This window comes from Abrus precatorius, unplaced genomic scaffold (genome assembly GCF_003935025.1).
Source record: "Abrus precatorius isolate BTA unplaced genomic scaffold, Abrus_2018 Scaffold7, whole genome shotgun sequence".
NCBI classification, from domain to species: domain Eukaryota; kingdom Viridiplantae; phylum Streptophyta; class Magnoliopsida; order Fabales; family Fabaceae; genus Abrus; species Abrus precatorius.
The window spans coordinates 11,907,445-11,932,443 of NW_020874417.1; the positions used below are offsets into that span (position 1 = coordinate 11,907,445).

The 24,999-nt window shown below is 34.5% G+C and overlaps 1 protein-coding gene across 4 annotated transcripts in view; it reads right to left on the reverse strand.

The window, feature by feature from the left end:
• Positions 1 to 5,050: 5,050 nt before the first annotated feature.
• Positions 5,051 to 24,999, reverse strand: part of LOC113873837 (exportin-7-A-like) — a 59,356-nt gene continuing 39,407 nt past the window's right edge. For 2 of the 4 annotated variants that reach the window (XM_027512180.1, XM_027512179.1), the window contains exons 20-29: positions 24,471 to 24,605; positions 23,751 to 23,863; positions 23,567 to 23,660; positions 22,628 to 22,847; positions 21,117 to 21,247; positions 16,693 to 16,839; positions 16,373 to 16,501; positions 16,135 to 16,233; positions 7,472 to 7,510; positions 5,442 to 5,579 (exon numbers count right to left, since the gene is read on the reverse strand). In XM_027512180.1, the coding sequence (XP_027367981.1) occupies positions 5,442 to 5,579; positions 7,472 to 7,510; positions 16,135 to 16,233; positions 16,373 to 16,501; positions 16,693 to 16,839; positions 21,117 to 21,247; positions 22,628 to 22,847; positions 23,567 to 23,660; positions 23,751 to 23,863; positions 24,471 to 24,605 (1,245 nt within the window). Of the gene's footprint in view, positions 5,580 to 7,471; positions 7,511 to 16,134; positions 16,234 to 16,372; positions 16,502 to 16,692; positions 16,840 to 21,116; positions 21,248 to 22,627; positions 22,848 to 23,566; positions 23,661 to 23,750; positions 23,864 to 24,470; positions 24,606 to 24,999 lie in introns of all 4 variants that reach the window. The other 2 variants (XM_027512177.1, XM_027512178.1) reach the window with 2 other exon arrangements.

Here is a 24,999-nt window from a genome sequence, read left to right on the forward strand (position 1 = left end):
CAATCCAATTCAATGCATTAATACTATTAAATGCCACGATTTTTAATAAAAAGTTACCATGTATAACTTTTAATCCTTTGAAATATTGAACAGGTCAGAAAAATTGATATAATATAAACCATTCATGTATCTTCTCATAATGACTTTGGCTTTCAGAATGGTTGGTTCTTGACAGTATCATTTTAGAACAACTAAGGGCTTTGGGGGGCTGAAGCGGGTCTTTAAAAGGTCTAAAATTGTAAAATCAGAATGTTAAAGTAAGTATGCTTTACTTTTTTGCTGTTCATCGCATCAATAGCAGAAGCAAACTCCTATATACAACTGAATTTACCATTATTTTCCATTTTCTACGCATCAATTATTTCACTCAATAATAGAATGAATCAACTAAGTATTAAAATTGTCCTTACTAAAATGTCCGTCCCCTTCAATGACATCTTAAGTCAACCAGATGAATGCTTTGTGAACTGATATGGTTCATCAGCTTAAAATAGTATATCAATTTATCATGTTCTATTGTTATGACCAAATAAAATAATACTAGGTAATGCAGACCTATCAAAGGATACCTGTGGCAACCTCTTAGTCACCCTGTAACTACAAAGGATCAAAATTGTTGAACTTGTAATAAATTAGGGACTAAAACCAGAAGCAAAATTTTAACGCATAAAATAAAAATTTTGCAAAAATGTAAAGACTAAAAAGTATATTAAAGCCTAATTTATTTAATGGTTCACTGTTTCTTCGAACAGTCAAGGAGCTGACAATGACTAGAAGTTGAATTATAATAAATTTGTAAATATTGACTAGATAGATCTGTTTGTTGTTTTCACAAGCTGCCTCTTATTAATCAAGGTGAAACAAAGCACAATCTTGATGTCCTGTCAATCCTCATTTACTTTTACACTATATTTATTTGTGAATTAGATGGTTTTGTGTTTCTATTATTTTTGTGAAGTCATGGTTTTCTCAATCAATTGACATTCCCCTCATTTTTTAGGAGATACAAAAGCAAAGAAACCCCAACATAATTATGCCTCAATGACAAAGCTCATCTTTAGAAGTGAGAATTGCTTGCTTAGCTAGTCATATAAGTCTTTGATTAGGTAAACTTTTAGAGAAGTTCTTATAAAAGAAAAAAAATATGTATAAAAAATAAAAAAAATTCCTTTCATGAATTAGAAATAATTTATACAGTTTTACTTGTTTAAAAGTTCTAAAAAACTTGATCATTTAGCTTATATGAAATTTGAAGAGAGAAATTATTTTTAATTTATGAGAAAAAGTTTATTCATTTTTTATACTAATTTACAGGTTCATAGATTTAGTTTAGGTAAACTTCAAGATAAGTTCTTATAGGAAAAAAATAATATAAAAAAATAAAATTCCTTTCATAAATTAAAAATAATTTATCTTCAAACTTTGAAGAAGTTATATGAAATTTCTTTTCAAAAAGTAGAAAAGCATACATTGCTTCTATCTTATAAAAGAAGTTTTATTTTCTTTTCTATTATTTGTTTACAAGTACTTCTCCGTAACTTTATCCAAACTAAGTCCTAGTCTTGCCACTTTGTTAATTATTTACTTCTAATAATTCAAACTCAAATAAATCACGTTCTACGTCTTGGATAGAATGAGAATGGATGAATTGGGAATCAAAATGACTGTGCCAATGGCTATGTGTACTTCTTTCACTTCAGTAAACAAACAATCATTTTGAACTATGTTTATGGTCTGAGGTTGAAGTTATATCTTTGGTATTTGAAAGAAATACCTTTAAGTATTTTTTTTTAGCTGCCAAAATAAGTTAGTGTTAAGTAACCAATTATACAGTGTTGCCAGAATGAAGTTGGAGAAATTATTGATGTTTGTGGATTGCTTTATCACAGCCAAGGATTTTAGGAGCATTTTGAGAGTGCTACTTGTTCAGTTCCTTGAACTTAGGTGGGAGTGAGAACTGTTTAGTTGATGGAGCGAGAGAGAGCCTAACAAAGGAGGGTGTTTCGGGACAGAAAATGTTGAGTTTGGGATCCTGAACGTGGATGTGGTAGTGACCGGGTTCATTATATTCAAATATTGTTTGCCACGTTCACATCAATACATAATGCTATTTTAACATTTTAATACTATATATAGTGACTTCTTTTTCATTTAATATTTATCTTAAATTTTCATCAAATTTTAACTCTTTAATTTAATATATTAGAACATATTTATTGATAATTATATTTTAAAATTTATTAATTTTTATATAATATTATAATATATTTTAAATTTTTTATTAAAAAATATAATATAATTTAATAATATTTTTGAACTATATCCATTAGTTATACCTTCTTTAATAAAATTATGCTTGTCGATGAGCAATGAGAGAGGAGGCTTGTTCACATACCCATGTAATTAACAATGGTTCTTTTTGCATTTGTGTACATTGGTACATAGCCATTATTAATGCTGAAGTGCCATTCTTGTTAATTTTGTCAATCTCTCTTCAAAGATAGTTTCCTTACTTGGCTTCAGCGCTTTTGGTGGTTGTATAGCTCTATTTCTCTAGGCTGAATATTAAAAGAAATTAACTGTGTATATACAAATTAAAAATTAGAAACTTTTATTTTGGATTTATTTTTAGAATTAAATGTTTAAAATACTTAACAGTACCTTTGGTATTTTATTTTAGATTATATATGTGTAATTCTTTTCTTTAACTTCTTTTAAAGTTGATTAAGTTTTTTGTTTTTAAAATTAACTAAATTTAGTCTTGTTGCCTACTCTTTGCTAAAAATAATGTTTACACCTCAACTCTCTTCTCTTTCTCTTCAGAGTTATGCCACTCACAATAGTTCACCTCCTCTTGTCCCAAAAGCTCCCCCTACCTTTCTCTTTTTTATATTTATACAATATTTGTAAAAAATTTAGCGACAAAATTTTAGCCACCAAGCAGTGGCTAAATTTTTCTATTTTATTTAGCTAAACGAATTAGTCAATGATGTTTTATTGAAAAAAAAAACTTACTTTTTAGAAAAAGAGAGAATTTTAAATTTGTAGGGTAAATATTTATATATGTATTTATTTATTCAAAAAATTATTTGTTTGGAATGAAAATTTCAAAAAATAATTATTTAAAAATTTAAAAATATATTTTAATTTTAAAAAGGTTAATTTTTAAATTTGGAAAGGGAGTAGAAGGAAGCTAGAGTATTTATTATTTGAAAACATATTATTTTAGTTTTGGGAATAATTTTTATTTGAAAAAACTAGTGGAAGAATTTTTATTTTTATTTTTAAATAAAAACTCTTTTGTTCCATTATAAATATTCACCAAACAGTTTTTTTGCATAGAATAAATTCGTGTTTTTCATTTACACAGGGAAACATATATTTTATATTTGATAATCATAAATACAAGAGCAATTATGTAAAATAAGCTTATCTAATTAAAAGATGAAGATTTTGTATTACTATAATTACATGTATTTAACAGTAACAAACTCTAAAGATTTTAACATTTAAAGCAGACAATTTTAAAATAATGTGTTTGTTGTGTTGTAATATCTAAAAAGGCTAAAGTATAATCTTAACTGTTACGATTGTGATGTTTTTTTTGTCTTACTTTGTAACTAATTATTTTAGCTTATAATCTCTCATTTTTAAATTCTCTCAAATTTTAGTCCTTATTGTTGAGTTTGGTAAATGCTTATGTGACTTGTTGAAGACCATGTCGTTGGTGTGTTATACAGTATCGACAATATTACACTTGATTTCCAAACTCCATCTAGTTTTTTCAAATTCAAGGTTTTAGCTGAATCTTCTAATCACTTATTTCTCTTAGATCTTGAAAAGAAGCAAAGGGACAACTTTCTTCCCCACAGACATAGCTACAGAGTAAAGAAATCTGACTACTACCCCACATTTCTCCCCCAACAACAAAGATGACAAATGAGAGTTTATTGTAATTGGCAGCGCGTAGGCTTCTAAAAGAAGAAGCAGAGCCCAAATTATCATCATTCTAATTACACAGCTCAGCACAGCTTTCCTCTGTACAGATATACAATTTTGTTTCTTCTGTTTTTTTTTTTTTGGTTTTTTCTATTTACTGCTGCATTATGTTATACCAGCCTCTAGAATAAAGCTGAGGCGTATATTTTTCTGTTATGCATTTTTATCCCTTCCTGTAATTATGGGACTCATAGGTTGTATATATATCCATTCTTTTCTCTTCAATGAATTAGAAATATAGATTCCATCTATTTGTTTGTCTCTGAACCTTCTTTTCCTCCTTTGTCCTTTTCTTTTAGCTTCGAAGTTTGTTAAGGATTTTCAGTAGTTACTAAACGCATGGCAATTCTATATTAAAATTAAATAATATTAAATTCTAAATATATTTGTAGATAATATGACACAATGTCAATTGTTATTTGTATATCTAGCATATTGTTACCATTTAACAAGCTTTTTACTAGTGTAAAATTTGGTAAATTTGATAAAATAAAGAATGCAGGATAAAATTAATTAGCACAAAAATTAAAACACCTCGTTTATAAAAATTTAAAATATATTTAAAGTTATCTTAAAAATTATCTCCTGATATTATCATTGTACTACTGCTACATATTACTGAGATATGTTTTAATAATTAATTTATTTTGTATAATCAATGCATTTGTTTCAATCACATTGTTCAGCTATATATTTAGCTTTATTAGCTCAATTATATTCAGCTGTTTTCTTTCTTTCTCACCTAAAAGTAGAAAATACAAAATAAAATTAAGACACATTCATAATTATTAACTTCTACTTAGTAGTTTGTTCATAATGAAATAAATTGAAGTATAACTTATATCCATTTCTCAAGTGACAGAACACATATTTAAAAAAAAGAAGCAACGTATAACTTAACATCTCTCAAGAGAAAATTGTAATTTAGTATATCATTATTATATCTTTAATTATTGTAAAATATTTTAAATATCAGAGTAGTTTTCACATTTCATATATTTTTTTCTCATAAAATTTAAAAGTGATGAAAAAGCAAAACCGGAACGATAATCATTCAGTATTAACAAAATATATTATATATTGTAAACTCTATTATCTGTAATCCTACAATTTACAAACTCCCTTCAAATTTAGCATCAGCTAGTTTAAAAGGGGGAAAAGGTAATGGTTTCAAGGCATTTGAGCCTAACTTCATCACAATCTACCTGTTCAACTAGGAATTGCTATTTTCTCTCCCTCCTTTTCTTTTACGGTATGTCAACATGGCAGCAGAGCTTTCATCAAGCCATATTGCCCAACACTGACACCCCCTCCCCCCAAAAAGGAATCATGGTAAATGAAGCACAGAACTCAATTAGATACCCCTACAATATGTGAAGAAGAAAAAACCACAAGATGCCATATGGTTTCTGAGCTGGCCAAAATATTCTGCCAGGCAGATGCTATTTGGCACAAAACTCAGACTTGAATCTGGTCAGGTTTTGCGAGAATTTATCCCTGTTCTTTGCTTCCAAACTCAGCGTCACATCTTGCATAAGCTTGTCAAAACACAACGATAGCCGCTGGTATTGGTCTTGTGGCTGCAAAATAATTCAAGGAAATTTTAAAACTTGAAATTATTGCTACTTCTTTTGTGGGTAGAATATCTAAAGAAGTCGCCAGTGTAAACAAATACAAGACTGGTTACTGCCTAACTGTAAGACACTTTCCATAGTGTTTTGCTCTTGATAGAAATCTTCACATTCCAATTGATGCACACCTTTTAAGTAATACTGACATTAACAAATATTAACTTGAGAAAAACTGAGGCAAATAATTAAAATATATGGAATTCTAGATAGTTTCGATCAGGAAACAAGCAACATTTCATAACTTCCTGAAAAAGATTAGATATCTGAATTAGTATTCATTTATTACTTATTGGTTTTGTCTGCCTATTTATCAGGACAGGAATGATCACTCTCATTGAGACTTTTAAGATCTTGCTGCGAGGAAGACATTTGTTGCACTGTAATGAAACTACTTTTAAATTATCTTACCATTAAGTAGATTGTTAATTATCATAGATTTAGCCTTATTTTAGGAAAGGAATTATTCTGTTTCGGCCATATAATGCATGGTAGTCAATATCGCAATCTTACTCATAAAATCACACAAGAAAGATGACACAATTCTATGATTTTATGTAGCTTGTACTACCGGGATCATGCTTCGGATTGCCATCCAGTGTTGTCATGTTTACTCGTAAAACGATGTGAACATGTGATCCACCAAGCTGGACAACAAAATTTGGTTGGTGTTCACTCAAGATCTACTTGGATGAAACCTGAAAACCCAATTTCCTCTCAACCCTAAACGACATTTCAGCTCTCCAAACCCTTTTTTTCTACGTTGCACTTCAAACAGAACATCTGTGCTGGTCCTCTTCTGTGCCTGCATTTCCCATTTGTTCTGGTGTCACCAATCTTCTCCAGGGTCGTGATTTTCTCTTTTCCTTGTTTGATGCTACTGCACTGTGAGAAGGATGGTTCAGCGTGCTGTTGGTACCTCTATCTCTGTGTTCTGTTTGACTGTTCTCCTTGCTCAGTCAGCATTCTCTGTTTCTATTTTATATCTTGTCTCGTCAAAAACTTGGTGTTTGGTATTTGGTATTTGGAGTTACTACTTTAGCTTACGTTCTTAATTTGTGGCTAAAGAACTACATGTATATATTACAAATTGAGAAGGGATCAACTAACACCGGTGAGTTACAACAACTCTAGCACTGTGAATAACGTAATATAGAATGTGATTTTTATGGTTTTAAATTTTAACCGTTGAATAATAAAGATGTTACCTTGGTTATTTATGTCAACTTTTGTCAAATTTGAAGTATATGAATATGAAAAAGGCCTTGTTATTTTTTGTAGGTTCTTATTTTCATATATTTTGATAGTAAAAACACACATAATGAGAGAAATAATTTTGAATTAATCTAAAACTTTGCAGATATGATCTATATAAAAGGAATTTTTAATTGGAAAATTTGCTTTTAGGACAAAATAGTTTAATGATAATTTAATGACCAATGTAAGAGTTGGAATAACTCACTAGAATAAGTTGGATCCTTTCTCATATAAATTTATATGCATAAATTATGAATTTTTTTAGAACTTAGAATCTCACAATTTACGTTTTTTTCCCCTTCCCAATCCCTACCTAGAACCTCAATTTTGACTAGCTTGAAATAATGTAATGTTGCATAGAGTGTTATCATCAAAATATTATATTCAGAAATTACTTGTTCCAGTATAGATTACTAATCAATTTATTAAATATCATATGATAATAGAACAAGAGATCAATAGTATTAACAACCATATTATCATAGATGTACCAAGAATACCAATAGAAAGGAGTCCATAATACTGCTAAATCATATAGCAAGATATGCTGGCCAGGAATAAAATTCATAAGACAGTTTTGGACTTACATATGAAGCCAAAATTTGAGCCTTGATATTTGTGAACATCTGCAACAAAAATAGCAAGTCAATATGCTAGTATATACAGTAGAAATAATAAGATTTACATATGGTGGAAAGAAAAGTGGGCAAGAATGCTCTGAATAATACGTTAGATGAATATGAGGTTGGTGTGTTGATGTGACAAAAAATAATAACCTATTAGTTTTATTTATAATTGTTGATATGTAAATATAGTAATTAGGCATGATGTGTAATTATAGTAATTAGTCCAGTAAAATAGCGTAATTATAGTAAGATATCATAATTACCTTTATTAAGATAATATTCTGTAATTAATATAGATTCCCTTGTACATGTATAAATTCAGACCCTTGGGTCATATGCAATACACAGAAAACACATTCAAGTTTCAGATTCTATATGGTATCAGATTTGAGTTTTGACCAGACACCTATTTCTCAGTTGCTACAGTAACCACGCCCTTCTCCAGGCCCGATCTATGCCACCTTTGACTTTTTCGGCCATCTAAGGCTGCGACCAAGACGGTCTCTTCCCGGCGACCACCTTTGACTTTTCGCTGACGCCACCCGCCGCTGCACGCGCCGCCACAGTTCCTGTACGTCAGTTTCATGCGCCGCCATATTTAGCCTGCGCATCTCGTTTTTTGACGTCGTTTCTGCTTCAGCGACCTTCTCTACCATTTCTCCATCTCCGGCGACCCTCCCAGTACATTCTTATAGCCTTTTTCCTCTCTTCTCCTTACTCCTGCAATGTCCACCTCCGAAAGTGCTGCTGTGACCTTCACCACTGTGCCTTTGATACCTTGTGAGAAACTCCTCGGGGCTCCCAATTATTCCTCTTGAGTAGCTGCTGTTGAACTTTGGTTCCAAGGACAAGGCCGCTCTGACCGTCTCACAACACAGGCTAAAGACATTGCTGCGGACAAACGAGACTATTGGAAGCAAGTTGATGCCTCCCTTTGCAGTGTTTTCTGGTTCTCCATTGATGCCAAACTGCAACATCAGTACCGTCCATTTAAAACCTGTTATGAGGTTTGGGATAAGGCTAACGAGTTTATTCCAATCAAGTTCACCGTCTCTATACAGTCATTGTCAACCTTATCTCCATCAAGAAACAGGACATGGATATGCAAAGTTACTTAGGTAACCTTGATAACTTGATGGCTGAATTTAATGCTCTTATGCCATTTACTAGTGATGCTGAAAAACATGCCCAACAGTGGAGCAAAGTCTTCATGGTGCTTGCTCTTCATGGCCTTCCTCCAGAACACGACTCTGTTCGCAATCAAGTTTTTTTAGTCCCATATTGCCATCATTTGACTTTATCTCTGAGCAGCTGCTACGCATGTCCACTCTTCCATCATTTGTGGCAACCCCACTTCCCCTCTTGATTCCTCTGCACTCTTGCCAAACTCCTTTCCCCCTTGCAGTCGTGGGAGGAAACGTGGTAACACCTATTCTTGTCCGCATCCTCGTTGTGCCTACTGCAAACGTTTTGGCCATCTTGAGACTTAGTGTCACACCAAAGGTCAGAGCCCATAATCCTAGTGTGAATCTTGCCCACATGCCATCTCTAGCTCCTACCGTACCATCTCATATTCCTGTGCCTACATTGGAATACTAGGACTATCTTCTATACAAAGTCACCATACAGTCAGATCCACTACCAACCCCCAGGCCGCTCCACCGGTTGCCTCTGTAGCAGAAATAGGTACTCCTGTTACTTGCATTTTCCAGTCTCCATCCCTTGGTCCTTGGGTTCTTGATTCTGGCAGCTCTGATCACATGTCTGGTAATGTTTTCCTTTTCTCACAATTCACTTATCTCGATTATCTTCCTCTTGTCACTTTAGCTAATGATTTTCAAACCAACGTCATTGGCATTGATAATACTACCCCTATCCCAGGTCTCTCTTTAGAGTTAGTTTTATTTGTTCCAAATTGTCCCTTCAATTTCATTTTCGTTAGTAAACTTACTCATTCGTCCACTTATTCAGTTCTTTTCACTAATAACTCTATTTTTGTGTAGGATTGAACTAACGGACAGACGATTGGAGTAGGATATGAATCTCAAGGATTGTATTATCTTACCGCACTGGCTCCAATTGCTTGTTCGGCTATCGAATCCCCTGCTCTTTTTCATCAACAATTGGGTCATCTGAACCTTCAAAAACTATAGATCATGGTTCCACACTTACTCAAAGCATCCACTATAGAATACGAGTCATGTCAGTTAGAAAAACATATTCAAGCTTCTTTTCCGAGTCATGTCAATAACAGAGCTGTCTCTCCTCTTTATTTAGTCCATTCGGATATTTGGAGTTCAAGTCGTATTACTTCTTCCTTAGGATATCAATATTTTGTCACTTTTATAGACAATTTTTCTCATTGCACTTGGTTATTTCTACTTAAAATTGTTCTGACTTTTTCTCTATTTTTCGTTCCTTTGCTTCTGAAGTACAAACTCAATTTATCAGTAAAATTAGAATCTTATAAACTGACAATGCTCACGAATACTTGTCTTCTGCTTTTCAGTCTTTCTTGTCTAACTAGGGTATTCTGCATCAGTCCTCCTATGCCCATACACCACAACAAAATGGTGTTGCTGAACGAAAAAATCGTCACTTAGTTGAAACAGCTTGCACTCTCCTTTTCCACTACAAAGTACCACTCCAGTTTTGGGGAGATGCTATCCTTACTGCCTGTTTTTTTAATAATTACATGCCATCTTCTGTCCTCGACAATTAGGTACCTCATTCCATTTTGTTTCCTGCCCAACCTCTTTACTCTCTTCCTCCTCGGATTTTTAGGTCCACCTGCTTTGTCCATGAACTTTCTCAAGGACGTGACAAACTCACTGTCAAATCACTCAAATGTCTCTCTTGGGATACTCTTGTCTTAGAAAGGTTATCAATGTTATTCTCCCAACCTCCACTGTTACCTAGTTTCTGCTGATGTCAGTTTCTTCAAAAGTTGTCCCTTCTTCTCCGCTTCCTCTGACACTGCCTCTCATTTTGATATCATTTCTTCAGGTACTACTACTCCTCCACCTGCTCCTACCCCTATACTCTCTCCTCCTCCACTTCTCACCTACCATAGAAGGCCTCACCCGATTCCTGCACAACTGCAATCGGAGCACATTCCTCCCGATTCATCTTTTAGTCCAACCGCCTCTCCAACTCCTGGACAGGAACTCCCTATTGCTTTGCGCAAAGGTGTCAGGTCTTCTCGTAATCCTAATCCTATTTATGCTTGTCATTTGAATTATAATCCTATATGTCTTTCCTACCCTACTTTTGTGTCCTCCCTAGATTCTGTGTCTATCCCACAAACTATAGATAAGGCGTTGTCTGATCCCGACTAGCGAAATGCAATGAGAGATGAGATAGCTGCCTTACACTCCACTGGCACATGGGACCTTGTTTCTCTCCCTCTCGGCAAGACCACTGTTGGCTGTCGTTGGATTTATGCTATTAAGGTTGGCCCTGATAGAACTATTGACCGCTTAAATGCCGGATTAGTACCCAATGGCTACACCTAGATCTTTGGACTAGACTATGGCGATACCTTTTCACCAGTAGCCAAGATTGCCTCTGTCCGTCTCTTCCTTGCTCTTGCTGTCGTACATCAGTGGCGCCTACATCAGCTAGAAATAAAAAATGCCTTTCTCCATGGTGAATTACAAGAAGTTTATATGGACCAGCCTCCTGGCTTTACTACCCCTGGCCCGTCTCCCTTGATTTGTTGCCTCCGACGCTCCTTGTATGGCTTAAAGCAGTCCCCATGTACTTGGTTTAGCCACTTTAATACTGTCTTACAACAGTTTAGCATGACTCGATGTGAGGCTAATCATTCTATTTTCTTTCTCCACTCTTTAGAACATACCAGTATCTATTTAGTGGTATATGTGGATGATATTGTTATCACTGGCAGTGAGTGGATGTGCATCCAGCGCCTCCAACAACACTTGTCCCTATATTTTCAGACCAAGGATCTCAGTCCTCTCAAATATTTCCTTGGCATTAAAGTTGCCCAATCCAGCCATGGGATTTCTCTCAATTAGCGCAAATATGTCTTTGATATTCTTACTGAAACTGGCATGCTTGACTGTCGTCTGACTGATTCCCCTATGGAGCCCAATATCAAGCTCCTTCCGGGTCAGGAGAAGCCTTTGAAAGACCCAGAAAGGTATCGACGCTTAGTTGATAAACTCAACTATCTCACCATCACTAGACCAGACATCACCTTTGCCGTAAGTGTAATCAGCCAGTTATTAAACACTCCTAGTACCAGCCATTGGGATGTTGTTCGCATTCTCAGATATATCAAACATGCACCAGGCAAAGGGCTACTTTATCAGAATAAGGGAAACTCTGTTATTGTTGGCTACTCTGATGCTGATTGGGCTGGATCACCATCAGATAGGCGGTCTACTTCGGGATACTGTATCTTTATTGGGGAAAACTTAATCTCATGAAAAAACAAGAAGTAGCACATCGTTGCTAGATCCAGCGCAGAAGTAGAATATCGTCCTATGACTGTGACCACGTGTGAACTTACTTGGCTAAAACAATTACTCCTACAACTTAAAGTAAAAGAGGTTGATAAGATGAAGTTAATTTGTGACAATCAGGCTGCACTACACATAGCCTCTAATCTAGTTTTTCATGAATGAACTAAGCACATAGAAATTGATTACCATTTTATTAGAGAAAAGATTCTCGCAGGAGAAATCGAGACAAGCTTTGTTGGTTCCAATGATTAGTTGGCGGACTTGTTACAAAATCCTTAAGGGGCCTCGAGTGGAATATATTTGTAACAAGCATGGTGCATATGATTTGTATGCCCCAACTTGAGGAGGAGTGTTGATATGTAAATATAGTAATTAGGTATGATGTATAATTATAGTAATTAGACCAGTAAAATAGCGTAATTACAGCTAATCTGTAAGTAATATAGATTTCTTTGTACATATATAAATTAAGATCCTTGGATCATATGCAATACACAGAAAACAAATTCAAGTTACAGATTCTATAATAATAATAATTGTAAATTACCAAGTAACAAATAATATTAGAACTAGAAGCAGCTTGAGTCCAAGTCATAACTTGTAAATTCCATAATAAAATAAGGAAATGACACCTAAAATTACTTCCTCAATTAGGAGACTAATTGATTCTACCGTACAGATGACATTCGCAAGCATGAGTAGAAACAAGAGAGTCCAGAATGACGAATTTTTGTGGGAGATAGATTTAAGAAAAGGTAAGGCTTACTAGTAATATGATCAGAAGCAACAAGGACAAAAATTTAGTAACGAGTAAGCAAAAACTAAGAAAAACAAACTAAGGAATTACCATATTGGTATAGTGAGGCCTACGAAATCTGAGTGATTCAGTTGAAGATACTCCTTATACTTGTCTGATGGGAAAATCTTATTTTCTTCAGAGGATTCATCCTTTTTCTTAACAAATAGCACTAGGGATTGAGATACATTAGCAGACAACTACCGCAACCCCTCTTCTTTTAACGACTATGTCCTCCTCCATAGCCACAAAAATTTGTTACAAAGGCACCAGCTTTGTTTGAGAATAAACGTTGGAAGATTCTTAAATTGACCAGACACAACAAATTATCAACAAGTTCTTTAACAACAAAAATGTTTGGATTCAGTAGATTTGACTTTGAATGTTATTAGGATCCTTATGAAGGTCACAAAGAACAAAAGCCATATCAAATTCATACAACACTTTAATCAAGGTTTATGATTGTTTGCCGAATACTCAGAGCATTGCCATTTCCCAATGGAAGTATGCTTTGGACATTCTTACTAAGACCAGTATTTTTTATTGTCGTCCATGTGATACTCCTATGGATCCTAATGTTAAGCTTCCCATGGATTGAGGGCAGACAATGAAAGACCCAAGAAGAGATCGGTGTCTCATGGGTAGACTTAACTACCTTTCCGTCACTAGACTAGACATCACATTTGCAGTTAGCGTAGTAAGCTAGTTTCTAAATGCCCCTTGTGATAGCCACTGGGATGCTGTGATAAAAATTCTTCGGAACATTAAAAATGCACTTGGACGAAGGCTATTATTATATGAAAATAAAGGTAATGCCAGAATCAATTGTTACTTTGATACTGATTGGGTATGATTACCATTAGACAGAAGATTCACTTCTGGATATGATTAGAGGAAAATTGATTTCGTGGAGGAAAAAAAAAAAAAAAAAAAAAACATAGTTGCAAGATTTGGTGCTCATGCTATGGCAGCAGCCGCATATGAGCTTATATGGTATAGCCAATTACTTCAACAATTAAAATTGGGAGGCAAAACTTATTTGCCATAATCAAGCTGCACTTCACTTTGCATCACATCCAATCTTCCATGAACAAACCAAACAGATAGAGATAGATTGTTAGTTTGTAAGAGAGGTGCTTGCAGGCAAAATCATAACTGGTTTTGTCCACTCTAATGATTAGTTGGCTGACATGTTCACTAAATCCCTCAAAAGTTCTCGTGTTGACTACATTTTTGACAAGCTTGGGTCATTTGACTTATATGCTCAAGCTTAAGGAGGAGTGTTAGAAAACAATGATCACAAAATAAGGGATATGATTAGATATTGATGACTGTGCAGTGGGAAAATTGGAATAAGGGGGAAAATTGATGACTGTGTGGAGTGGTTTCTCCAATGAAAAAACTCAGACAGCCAAAATTTTCCAGTGGAGGCACCCAAGGGCCGACTATAGTGATCAAGGAACTTAGGACTGAGTTCCAACCTTGACAGAGGTTGGAATAGAGATGCACAACAGTGAAAAGATCAAATCACTCTGATACTAAGTTGATATCCAGAGAAAGTAGGACACATTTTTCATAAGATGTGTTAAGATGTCTCGCATTAGCTAGGAATAGAACCAAAATACTCCTTATAACTTATAAGAGCTTGTGGAGTCCTCCTATAAACAAGCCTTTGGGAGTGAGTTAAGCTCGAGTTTTTTAACAAGATGCTTGAATGATGAATGCACCCAGCCCATTGACTTTATATACAAAATAATGACAGAGAGAAGTGAATACAGAATGCAATTTATAAGGAAAAATAACTAGGCTACTTAGCTTAATTCTATTTCCTATGTTACAATGAATCTAGACTAGTGGAAGTGGTACCAATTTAGTATTACATAGATATCAACAAGAGAATGAACTCAATGTGGCAGAAATGGTAAGAATGCCACAATGGTTAAGTGGGCATACACATACTAAACAAGATAGGATTAGAACCTAACGCATCAAGCAAAAAATTGGGGTAGTGCCTATTCTACAAAAGATGATACAATCTCACTTTAGGTGGTTTGGCAGCACCAAGGCATCCAGAAAAACTATAAATAAAAGAATTAAGAACGATTTCGAGGTCAATAACTTGTTTATAGACACATTTCACAACAGAAATTTATGGTTTCATAGATCAAATCTATGAAGCCAACTCCATCTAGTGGGAAAATGCCCAGTTGTTGTTGTTTCCAACATTGCGTATTCATTGGGAATAATCTAATTTCCAAGTATAAAAAGACTTAGGCCAAATGGGAGAACATTGGATGGAAGTTTTTTGTCTTATGCCTTTGCCTTTAGGCAATAAGAGTGAGCTGCAGGATCCACAATCAATTATTGACTCGATATGGATAAAGTTGCTTAACCCATTCGTTAGAATGTAAAGGTGGTTTTCTCACTAAATACCAGCAGTATGAATAAGGTACAAAAGGAACAACAAAGATCAGAAACTGCAAATCATGAAAGCCTAAAGGATTTAGAAGGCCTAGTTTGGTTCTTGTGAAGATGTCTTCTCTATTGAAAACAAAAGAGTGTGTTGTGTGGTGGTTATTTTCATATTAGTTTATCACTTTGCAGCTGGGGTTTAGTGGAGGAAGTTTCCTATGAAGTTTTTGGGACATTTGTGGTGGTTCTCTTTATGTTTTATCTATTTGAAGTGTTTGTTTTGTAGTTTCCAATGAGGGGCTTTACACTTTTTTCTTCAGCTTTGTGGTTTCTTGTGGAGCACACCTGGTCTTCTATTTTGTCCCTCTGATCTAACAATATTTCTATTTTTATCTAAGAAAATGGAATCATAACCAACATAAATCAACCAACATAAATCTAGCCCAATCATGTGAAATCTTTTGATCATTTATGCTTATGTTTCCCAGTGGTTTTACTTCCAAACTATTGATAACCTTGTTTGAAAACAGCCAAAATAGTTTTTCTTGGTGCATGCATATGACTAGATAGCACATAAAAAACCCCTATAAATTTATACACAATTTTCTATCAACATGGAATACCCAAGAACGTGGAAATCCTTTATTCTTGGACATCCAACATTTCCAGATTTAAACAGAATGTTATCATATCAAAACAATATCATCCATTGTAACATCCTGCTCAAACATCCAGAAAATTGGTATTTTGCATTCCAACTTCAAAATATCAGCTGGCTAAATGCTATAATAAGTACGTAGTTGCCTAGTTTTTGAAACTATATCAAAACACTACTGGCAGATTATGTGCTCTGATCAGCACTAACAAGTAACAACATTCAAATTTATAGCTTCTGAACCAGTGTAACAATAGTATTGTCAAATCATTACCTCTTCACTAATTAGTATCATGCTCAGAATTGCTCTGCTAAGAGTCCACTGATTGCCACGGTCCTCCAATATAACAATCTCAAATAGGGTTCTCAATATCTAAGGAAAATGTTGAAGACAAGTAAAGATGAAGACACACTTATATCAAGACATCAATAGAGTAAGCCGCATTACTGCAAACTGCATACTATAAGTAAATGAAAAATGAATATTAGCATCAATCTAATCACAACCTTACCCTAGAGAATAGCTCAGCAAAATCAGAAATGAGTCCAGCTACATTAACGGCAGCAGGTGAGGTTACTGACTCTCCAACAGTAACATGGGTGAAATAAAACGTTGCCAAGTTGTCAATAGCATAGGCACACTACATGCACAAAAAGGATAGTTAGTTTAAGCAAGTACACAATGACATCTTATAAGAAATTGCGCTTAGTTTACCAATTCATAAGCATATAAAAATCAATATTTAGTTTATGAACAAAAACTTGTATTGAAAACCAGTAATAACATTAGTTGAATTATCCCAACTATGTAATATGCCAAGCTTTTATAAACCTGTGACGATATTTTTTCACTTAAATCTTTAAGGCCTGATTCAAGAGATCCAATGACAAGCATAAATGCAGATTTATCCAAACTCAGAACAAATGACAAATGACCATTGAAGAGAGTCTCCAAGAATGCAAAGTATGCCGCTGCAACCTGCAAAATAGTCCAGAATAAAAAAAAAAAAAAAAAAAAAACTAGTAAACTTTAATATTTTCTATATCATCAGAAGCTACAGCTGCAATTTGCTGTGATCAGGACACAATGTCTTAAGTTTTCTATTCTAGCTAAACTCTGCTACCATAGTTTTCAGTTCTTTCATAACAAGGCAATTTTTCTTTAAGCTATTATTGAGAAAGAAGAATGAAAAAAGTAGGATAAATCCATGAGTCTTGACTACACAATGGAACATATATATAATAGGGATCTTTAATAAAAAATGAACAATTATATAATTACCATAATTACAAAGATACTAATTTCCTTATTTACAATATTATTATAATTACATAGTTCTAACACTCCCCTCAAGTTGGCACATATAAATCATATGCACTAAGTTTGTCGCATATATAACAAATTTGAGAACCTCTTAAAGAGTTGGTATAGACATCTGCTAGTTGATCATGAAAATTTATGAAGTTAACAGTGATGCCTCAGGATAAAACCTTCTCTCTAACGTGATGCCTTTAGGGATTGCTCAAGACTATAAAGGGATTTCCAAAGATGACAAACAAGTCCTGAAGACTCGCCTTGAGCAACAAATCTCGGAGGTTGCTCCATATGTTCTTTTACAAAATTACCATGAAGGAAAGAATTCTTCATACCAAGTTGAAAAATAGGCCAGTGACGGATAGTAGCCATAAAAATGAGTAGTCAAACATGTCGTTTTAGGTATAGGGGAGAACATGTCACCGTAGTCCGAGCCAATATTTATGTATAACTTTTGGCCACCAAACGAGCCTTAAGACGATCAATATAACTGTCAAGACCAACCTTGACCATACAAATCCACCTACAATCAACAAGTGACTTCTTAGGAGGAAGAGGAACAAATTCTCAAGTACCACAATTCTGAAGAGCACACATTTCATTAATTATCACTTGCTTTCAACCGAGATGGGAGAGTGCATCACTTGTAGACTAAGGAATAGAAATAGGGGACAAGGAAGACAGACAAGTATAATGCGAAAGAGACAAACGATGGTAAGTCAAAGAAACATAATGAAGAAGGATTATGGATAGAGCAAATACCTTTACGAAGACCAATGGAAAGTTCAATTTCAGGAGTCCTGAGGACAAAGGGTGAGTGGTACCAAAAGTGAGTCAGACGAAGGTCCATCAAACACTTGTAGTGGTACAAAAAGTGGCTAGCAACGGTGATACAATTGTAGAGGACATGAAGGAGTTGGTCCTGCTAAAGCTTGAAATGGTTCTAGTGGAAGATAGTGGAAAGGAACAAAAGCTAGAAGAGGGAAAGTAGACTCTAAGACTGAAGCAAGAGGACTAGGTGTCAAGAAAGTGACATCAGCTGAAACTAAATAGCATCGAAAAGCTGGGGAATAACACTTATAACCTTTGAGACTAAGTGTAATGAAGAAAAACACATTCGTGAGAGTGAGTGGAGACTTTATCAAGCCCGAGACTGTCGTTATGAACAAAGCAGGTTGACCCAAAGACTCGAGGAGGTAAAAGGTGAAGGGCTTAGTGAGTACTGAGGATATGACAAGGTGAGGAAATTGGTTTCGAAGAAAAGAGGACAACACTTTATTAATAAGGTATCACGCAATAAGAATAGCATCACCCAAAAAGTGATGAGGGACTTGACTATGACACAATTGAGTACGAGCAGTTTTAATAAGATGTATATTTTTTTGTTCAACCATCCTATTTTGTTGTGGAGTATGAGTACAAGAGGTTTAATGAAAGATATTGTTAGAAGCCATAAAATTTTGAAATTGATTAGATAGTTATTCACAACCATTATCACTTTGTATAGTATAAATTAGAAAACCAAATTAAGTTTTAATTTCAAGAAAAGAAAGTTATAAAAATTGAAAATAACTCATAACGATCTTTCATTAAAAATAATCAAGCATATCTAAAATAATCACCAATAAGGTAACAAAATTTTTTATCTCAACTAGTAAAAGAACTACAAATATGTTTTCGTATTTGACACGAATCACATAAAAAAATAGATAATTTGAAAACACTTAGTACTAGTTGTTGTAATTTGGTTGAAAAGGATGTCCTAAGTATGAATAAGAAGAGGAGAATCAACTGCCAAATCAGCATGAGCAGAAGTATTTAACAAGTAGTAGAGACTATAAGACTCACATTTGATGTCAATCATCCTCCCCAAACTTTAGTCCTGATGAAAAACAAAATCTTTAGTGAAAATTATACAATCAAGAAAATGTGAGACGACTCATAGATAGTAAGTTAAAAAGGCATCTTGGAACATAAAAACATGATCCATGGAGAAAGAGGGAAAAGGGTGGACACTACCAACACCCTAAGATTGCGTGTGGGACCCATTAGTCATAGTGACAAAGGATAAATAATCAGATGTAGAAAAAAAAAGATTCGAACCAAAGTCCTAGTGCTCCTCAAACTATTGAAGAAAGTCACTATATGTAGGTGATGGTGGCACGGTCCAAGGTGCAGAGTCAAAAGGTGTGGAATGTACAATGTTAAGAGAACAAGCACGATTACTACTTTGTGAGACTAGGGTAGAGGAGTCTGAAAAAGTAGAAGTAGGAGACATCCATAGAAGTGGATGGGGTTTTAGCTAATACCCGTAGCAAGTGGACCGTGTAGAATGCATATTGGGTACCATAGACAACTCCAAAATTTGATCGCGAATAACATAATAGTCTTTTGGTAAACCATACAAAGCAAGTAACATAAAAAGTTGTTAACGATTTTCACAATCCTTACCTATTGTGGTAGTAAGAGGCAAGACTTCATTCAAGTCATGGAGAATGTTGGTCACTAGACACAAATATTTAGTCATGGAGCCATCAAATCGTTAAGGAGCAAAAACATTCATGAAATTTTGACAAAACCCATAAAGGTGCTGAGTGTCATTGATATACAATTCTTTAACCTGTGTGCAAACAGAATCACGTCTAATGAGGGTGAAAATTTTGCATCAAAGAAGGATGAATGGTAGATTTGATGACACTAAATAACTAAGCATCAATTTCACTTCATTTAGATTGTTCAGCTGCATCAATGGAGTCCTCCTTAGCAGTGAGATGATCAACGTGACCTTGATCTTTTAACCAAAGTTTCATGTTGGAAGATCATGTGGTGTAATTACTCCCATCCAACTTTTCCAAGGATGGAGGGGCAGTAACATAGTTGCTAGAAACAAGGGTGTCTGCCTTCGGAGGGGTAGAGGTGGCCATGGGGCAGTGTGAACAGTAAAGAAGTGCAAAAAACGAGTGATCTGTAACCTAGAGAAGAAAGCACAGATGGGAGTACAGCAGCCTACGGAGACTCCAATGAAACAAGCAGCAGCCAGAAACAATGTCGGACATGCCACCTTGCACTGGCAGTGGTGCAGCGAGGAGAGAGAATACTGAAGAGTAGAAGCCACATGTGAGGGGGCATGGGACCTTCAATTGGTGCAAAACTTCAGGACAGGCTGAATTGAGCAAGGCAAACAAGATCCAACGGTGGTTGTTGGAAAAAAAAAAAAAAAAAGCATTGGAAAACTCATTGAAACAGTACAAGTGGTAGTTCAGTGTCCAAAGGACCGAAAACTGATTAAGGACAGTTTTTGGAAAAAAAATTTGCACCAGTGAGCAGTGGGCCCACTGGGTAATCACGGATTACCTCACATTAAACTCTAGATACCATGTTCAGAGAGAAAAATGACAAACAGAAGATGAATCCATGTGTCTTTACTACAAAAGCGGAATATATATTTATAATAGGGATCATTAATATAGAATATACAATTACATAATTACTATAATTACAAATATACTATTTTCTCTATTTACAACATTGCTATAATTACATAATTCCAACAGCTATACTTCAGAAAAAAAAACCATATAAACATTAGGACCAGCCCAGCCCCTGTTAACAGGATAAAGCAAAAAGGCACATACCAAACACAATGTACATGAAAAAAAAAAAAGATCAAATATTTGTATACAGTTGACTTTCAAAGAATTTAGGACAAGCAAACCAAATAGTAATTCAAAACTGCTTGAATAATCATTACCTCAAAAATTGAAAAATTAAACACTTAAGTAGACAAATAGAAATATTGCATATAAGGTTTACTAACTAAATGTGTTTGCAGTAATGGACATGTATATATTGCAAGTTACCATACAGTTCGAAGCAACCAGAGTAAAGCACTTCTACTGTTAACCAACATAGTAGAGACCATCATAAAGGATGAGTAATACCTTCCTAAATGCAAATATATCAGCCAACGGAATTGATAATATCATCTTTATAGTGATATCAAGAGCATCAACAAGTGCTCTATCACCATAAAGTTCAAAAATACCAAAGTTGACAAAGTTCCCCGATAGTGCTGCCACAGAAAAGGCAAATAACCACAATAAAACCCATCAGCAATGTAAATATATGAAACTCAAAATGTTCACTCAATTCTTTTTTGCTTCAGACACCAAAAAAATGGATAAAAAGATAATATTATAAATAAATGCAAGTGTCAATGAAGTAATTGACTATTATGTAACCAAGCCTCTACAATAAATAAAAGCATACTAATAATTTATCCGGTCACTTCTATCACCTTTTACAATACATACATTTCACATACCTGTAAATAATTTTCATATTGGTGAAATAAGACTGCATGTATATTATTGACAAAAGTACTTAAAAGGAGTGTTAAGAAACTTGAGCCTAACTCACTCCTAAAAGCTAACTCATGGGAGGAGGACTACCCTAGCCCTTATAAGGAATATTCTGGCTTTATTCCTCACAAACATGAGACTTCTTAACTAATACAAACCGATAAAGATAAACGAGAAATTTAAAAGGAAAAGAGGAAAAGAAGCTGATATTACTTGATATATAAAAGGAAAAATCAGTAGAATGGGTACTACTGCCCAAAGCTAGGCTCCTACAGAGAGCTAGTGCCCTCCCTCCATAACTAACTTCTTGATTTCCAAAACGATACTCTCTCACACACACCCACCCCACTACTATAATAGACTCCTTCCATAGCTAACCACTTATGTCTCTCTCTCCCACGTCACCTTCCTTGCCTATACACTTCTTTCTTCTAGTGTAAACCTTGGCCCCATTTGAGCCTATAGCCCTAACATTAACACTGTTAAGAAACTTGAGCCTCACTCACTCCCAAAAGCTAACTTATAGGACGATTACCCTAGCCCTTATAAGAAATATTCTGGTTCTATTCCTAACCAATGTGGGACATCTTAATACATCCCCCTCACGCCTAAGACTGGACATCTAATGCGTGCAATTTACAGGACTGGACATCTGCATGGGTGGCCCAAGAGGACGGGACATTTGTGGGCAGCTCAACATTCAAACTAGATAGGCTTTGATACCATATTAAGAAACTTGGGCTTAACTCACTCTCAAAAGCTAGCTCATAGAAGGACTACCCAAACTCTTATAAAGAGTATTCTGGCTCTATTCTTAAATAATGTAAGACATCTTAACAAGGAGCAAGTAGGAAAAGCATTTAATTGAGTGAAAACCATAAAAGGATATTTAGAATATAATATGATAAGATAATTATGAAAAGCAGGTTGGAAGATTGTAGCTCTAAAAAATGGATTTACCATTTTGATTTTAAAATAGATCCGGTGGAAAAATGTTTCATAGATCTAAAACTAGGTGACTTCATGCTTCGAAAAGAACAGTCTAATCTGCTACAATAGAAATATAGTAATATGTCATAGTACATACTTACCCCGTGTAAGAATTACCAAACAAATTGACATCCCCTTGTATTTGGATGCATACATGTCTGCCTTATTAGGAATAGGTAAAATTCTTGAACCATAAGCAACAATCAGTTTACTGACTTCTCGGAAAAGCAGTATCCCATTAGGAGAAGAAGAATCAAAAATCAATCGCTGTGTTCTGTTGAGCACTAGTTCAGCCATGAATTTTAACAATGGAGTTGTTACCTGCATCATGTTTTTTACATCAAACATCCCTCCATCAGGACAATAACTATCTTTAAGAAATATTGGAGGCAGATTTTAACATGGCAGTTTAAGCATTAACTCTGTATTCAACAATATGAGAAAATAAAATAGTCATATTGATCAGAAGATGTATAGGATCACTTTAGACATGACAGTTTTGTTACATTAAGAAGGAACAAGGTACATCAAGAATGCTATTGTCACAAAAGTTTCCCTTCAGATCCAGGTAGTTGGATCTCTATTAACAGTTATAACTTGGTGAAATTTGAGGCTTGCTTCAAAAGGTTACACATCAAAGAGGCTTTGTAATTGTAATTGGTAAAGTAATTTTAATATGAGTGACAGTCCCAACTACTTCTAAGTTCTAATGCAGTCAGGGATCGCAGATTTTCCTGACTCCATATTTCATTTTATCTTGAGATAAAAGAAACAAAAATGTAAATGTCTGACTCCAATATGTGTGAAGTCAGGAAATGTGTCAAAAGAAGGAAAAGAGTACAATAAGAAATATTCTCACATTCAAGAATGAGGACTAAGATTTTTAAAGTCAAATTAAGATGAAAATATTATCCCTTGAAAAGAAAATGTTAAATGATGCACCTACATATTATGAAAGTAAAATTAACGTGATATAATTATTCCTTGAAATGCATCAGTATGTGATCACTCTATAATTGGCAGTATATGGATAAGCATACCTCTGGAATATCAGCATAGTGTGCAATGCCTTTCAGAAGAAGTGGCAAGTGTGCAGGATAAAGCCAATCAAAAAAGAACCCATATGTTCTACGACTGTTAAAAAGAAATCAAAATAAATTAACACAGTTGACAAAAGAATAGAGCCTTTGCAAACGAGTTTAAGACGTTTTAATCAGTGCCAACCTATTAGTTGCCATAGCTATTCCTCGAAGGTCCCGCATCAACCCAATGAATGTGTATTTTACAGCATCTGATTGGAACAATGCATCAGGTGTTGATTCCAATCTTAGCAAAACCTTATTATAAAAAAAATAAAAAGGAAACATCAATCATAATGTAAAATAATCAACAGGACCTCCCAATAATCAATAATATACTGCCGGTACTGTACTATACATCGCATGCATTTTCCTGGCTACATTTTATATTTCTAAACAAGTTAGGCATGATGTAATGGAGGTGCAACAAGCATCATTTTCACAACACTTCATGAAGACAAAACCTTGTTAAATAATTATTGAATTATGGCAAAAAGGAGTAACGAGAACCAGAAAATATTTTGAGTTCGAAGATTTATTCGTATTAGTAGTAGTTTGCAGTTAAATCACAGCCAAAGGGATGGACAAGGGTACATATTCAGACCTTTATTTGTTGATAGTTGCCAGCAGAATCTTCCGTATGGTGAAAAAGAAAATTATATCCATAGAAATCAGATGAATATCTTTCAAAAGGATTTAACCAGTTGACTCAACTACATAAAAAGACTAGAAAAAAGGCAAATAGAACAAACTAAATCCTCTAAAATTCCATGATGTAATTTCTTTAATACTTGAGAAATTGAAACAGAGACACAATCAAAACAAATTGAACATGAATGGTGGGTAGCAAATAAACACTTCCAACCTGTAGAAAAGGTTCCATTGAAGATTTAAATTTCAGTGGGCTATCTTCCAAGAATATCAGCATGCCAATAGTATAATACATGGTTGTTCTGCTACGAAAACATTCCCAATTTTCTATAAAAGGGAATTGCTCCCTCTGAAAAAGAAGATAATTTTTACCATTAGAAATATGTTGATATGAACAAGCATATATGCAGAAATCAAAAAATAAATTTCTTAGTCAGTAAATATGCATGTTTCCTTTTGCCCCTGCACTTTAAAATACTACAGATGTAATTTCCTGCATATAGAATTTTGAAATTAAAACACTAGACTCAACTCATTTGCTGGACAAAAAACTAGAAAAGAAAAGCTATTTTCAAGCCAGTTTGCATGTAAGATATATAGAGGAATTGCAAAATTTTGTTGTACTGGTGAGGATATTTCATTATTCTGTTCAGGGAATATAACATCCCCTTTTTTGTACCATTCCAATCCTCTTTCAACATGTCATATTACACACACATATACACACATATATTGGGTGGAAT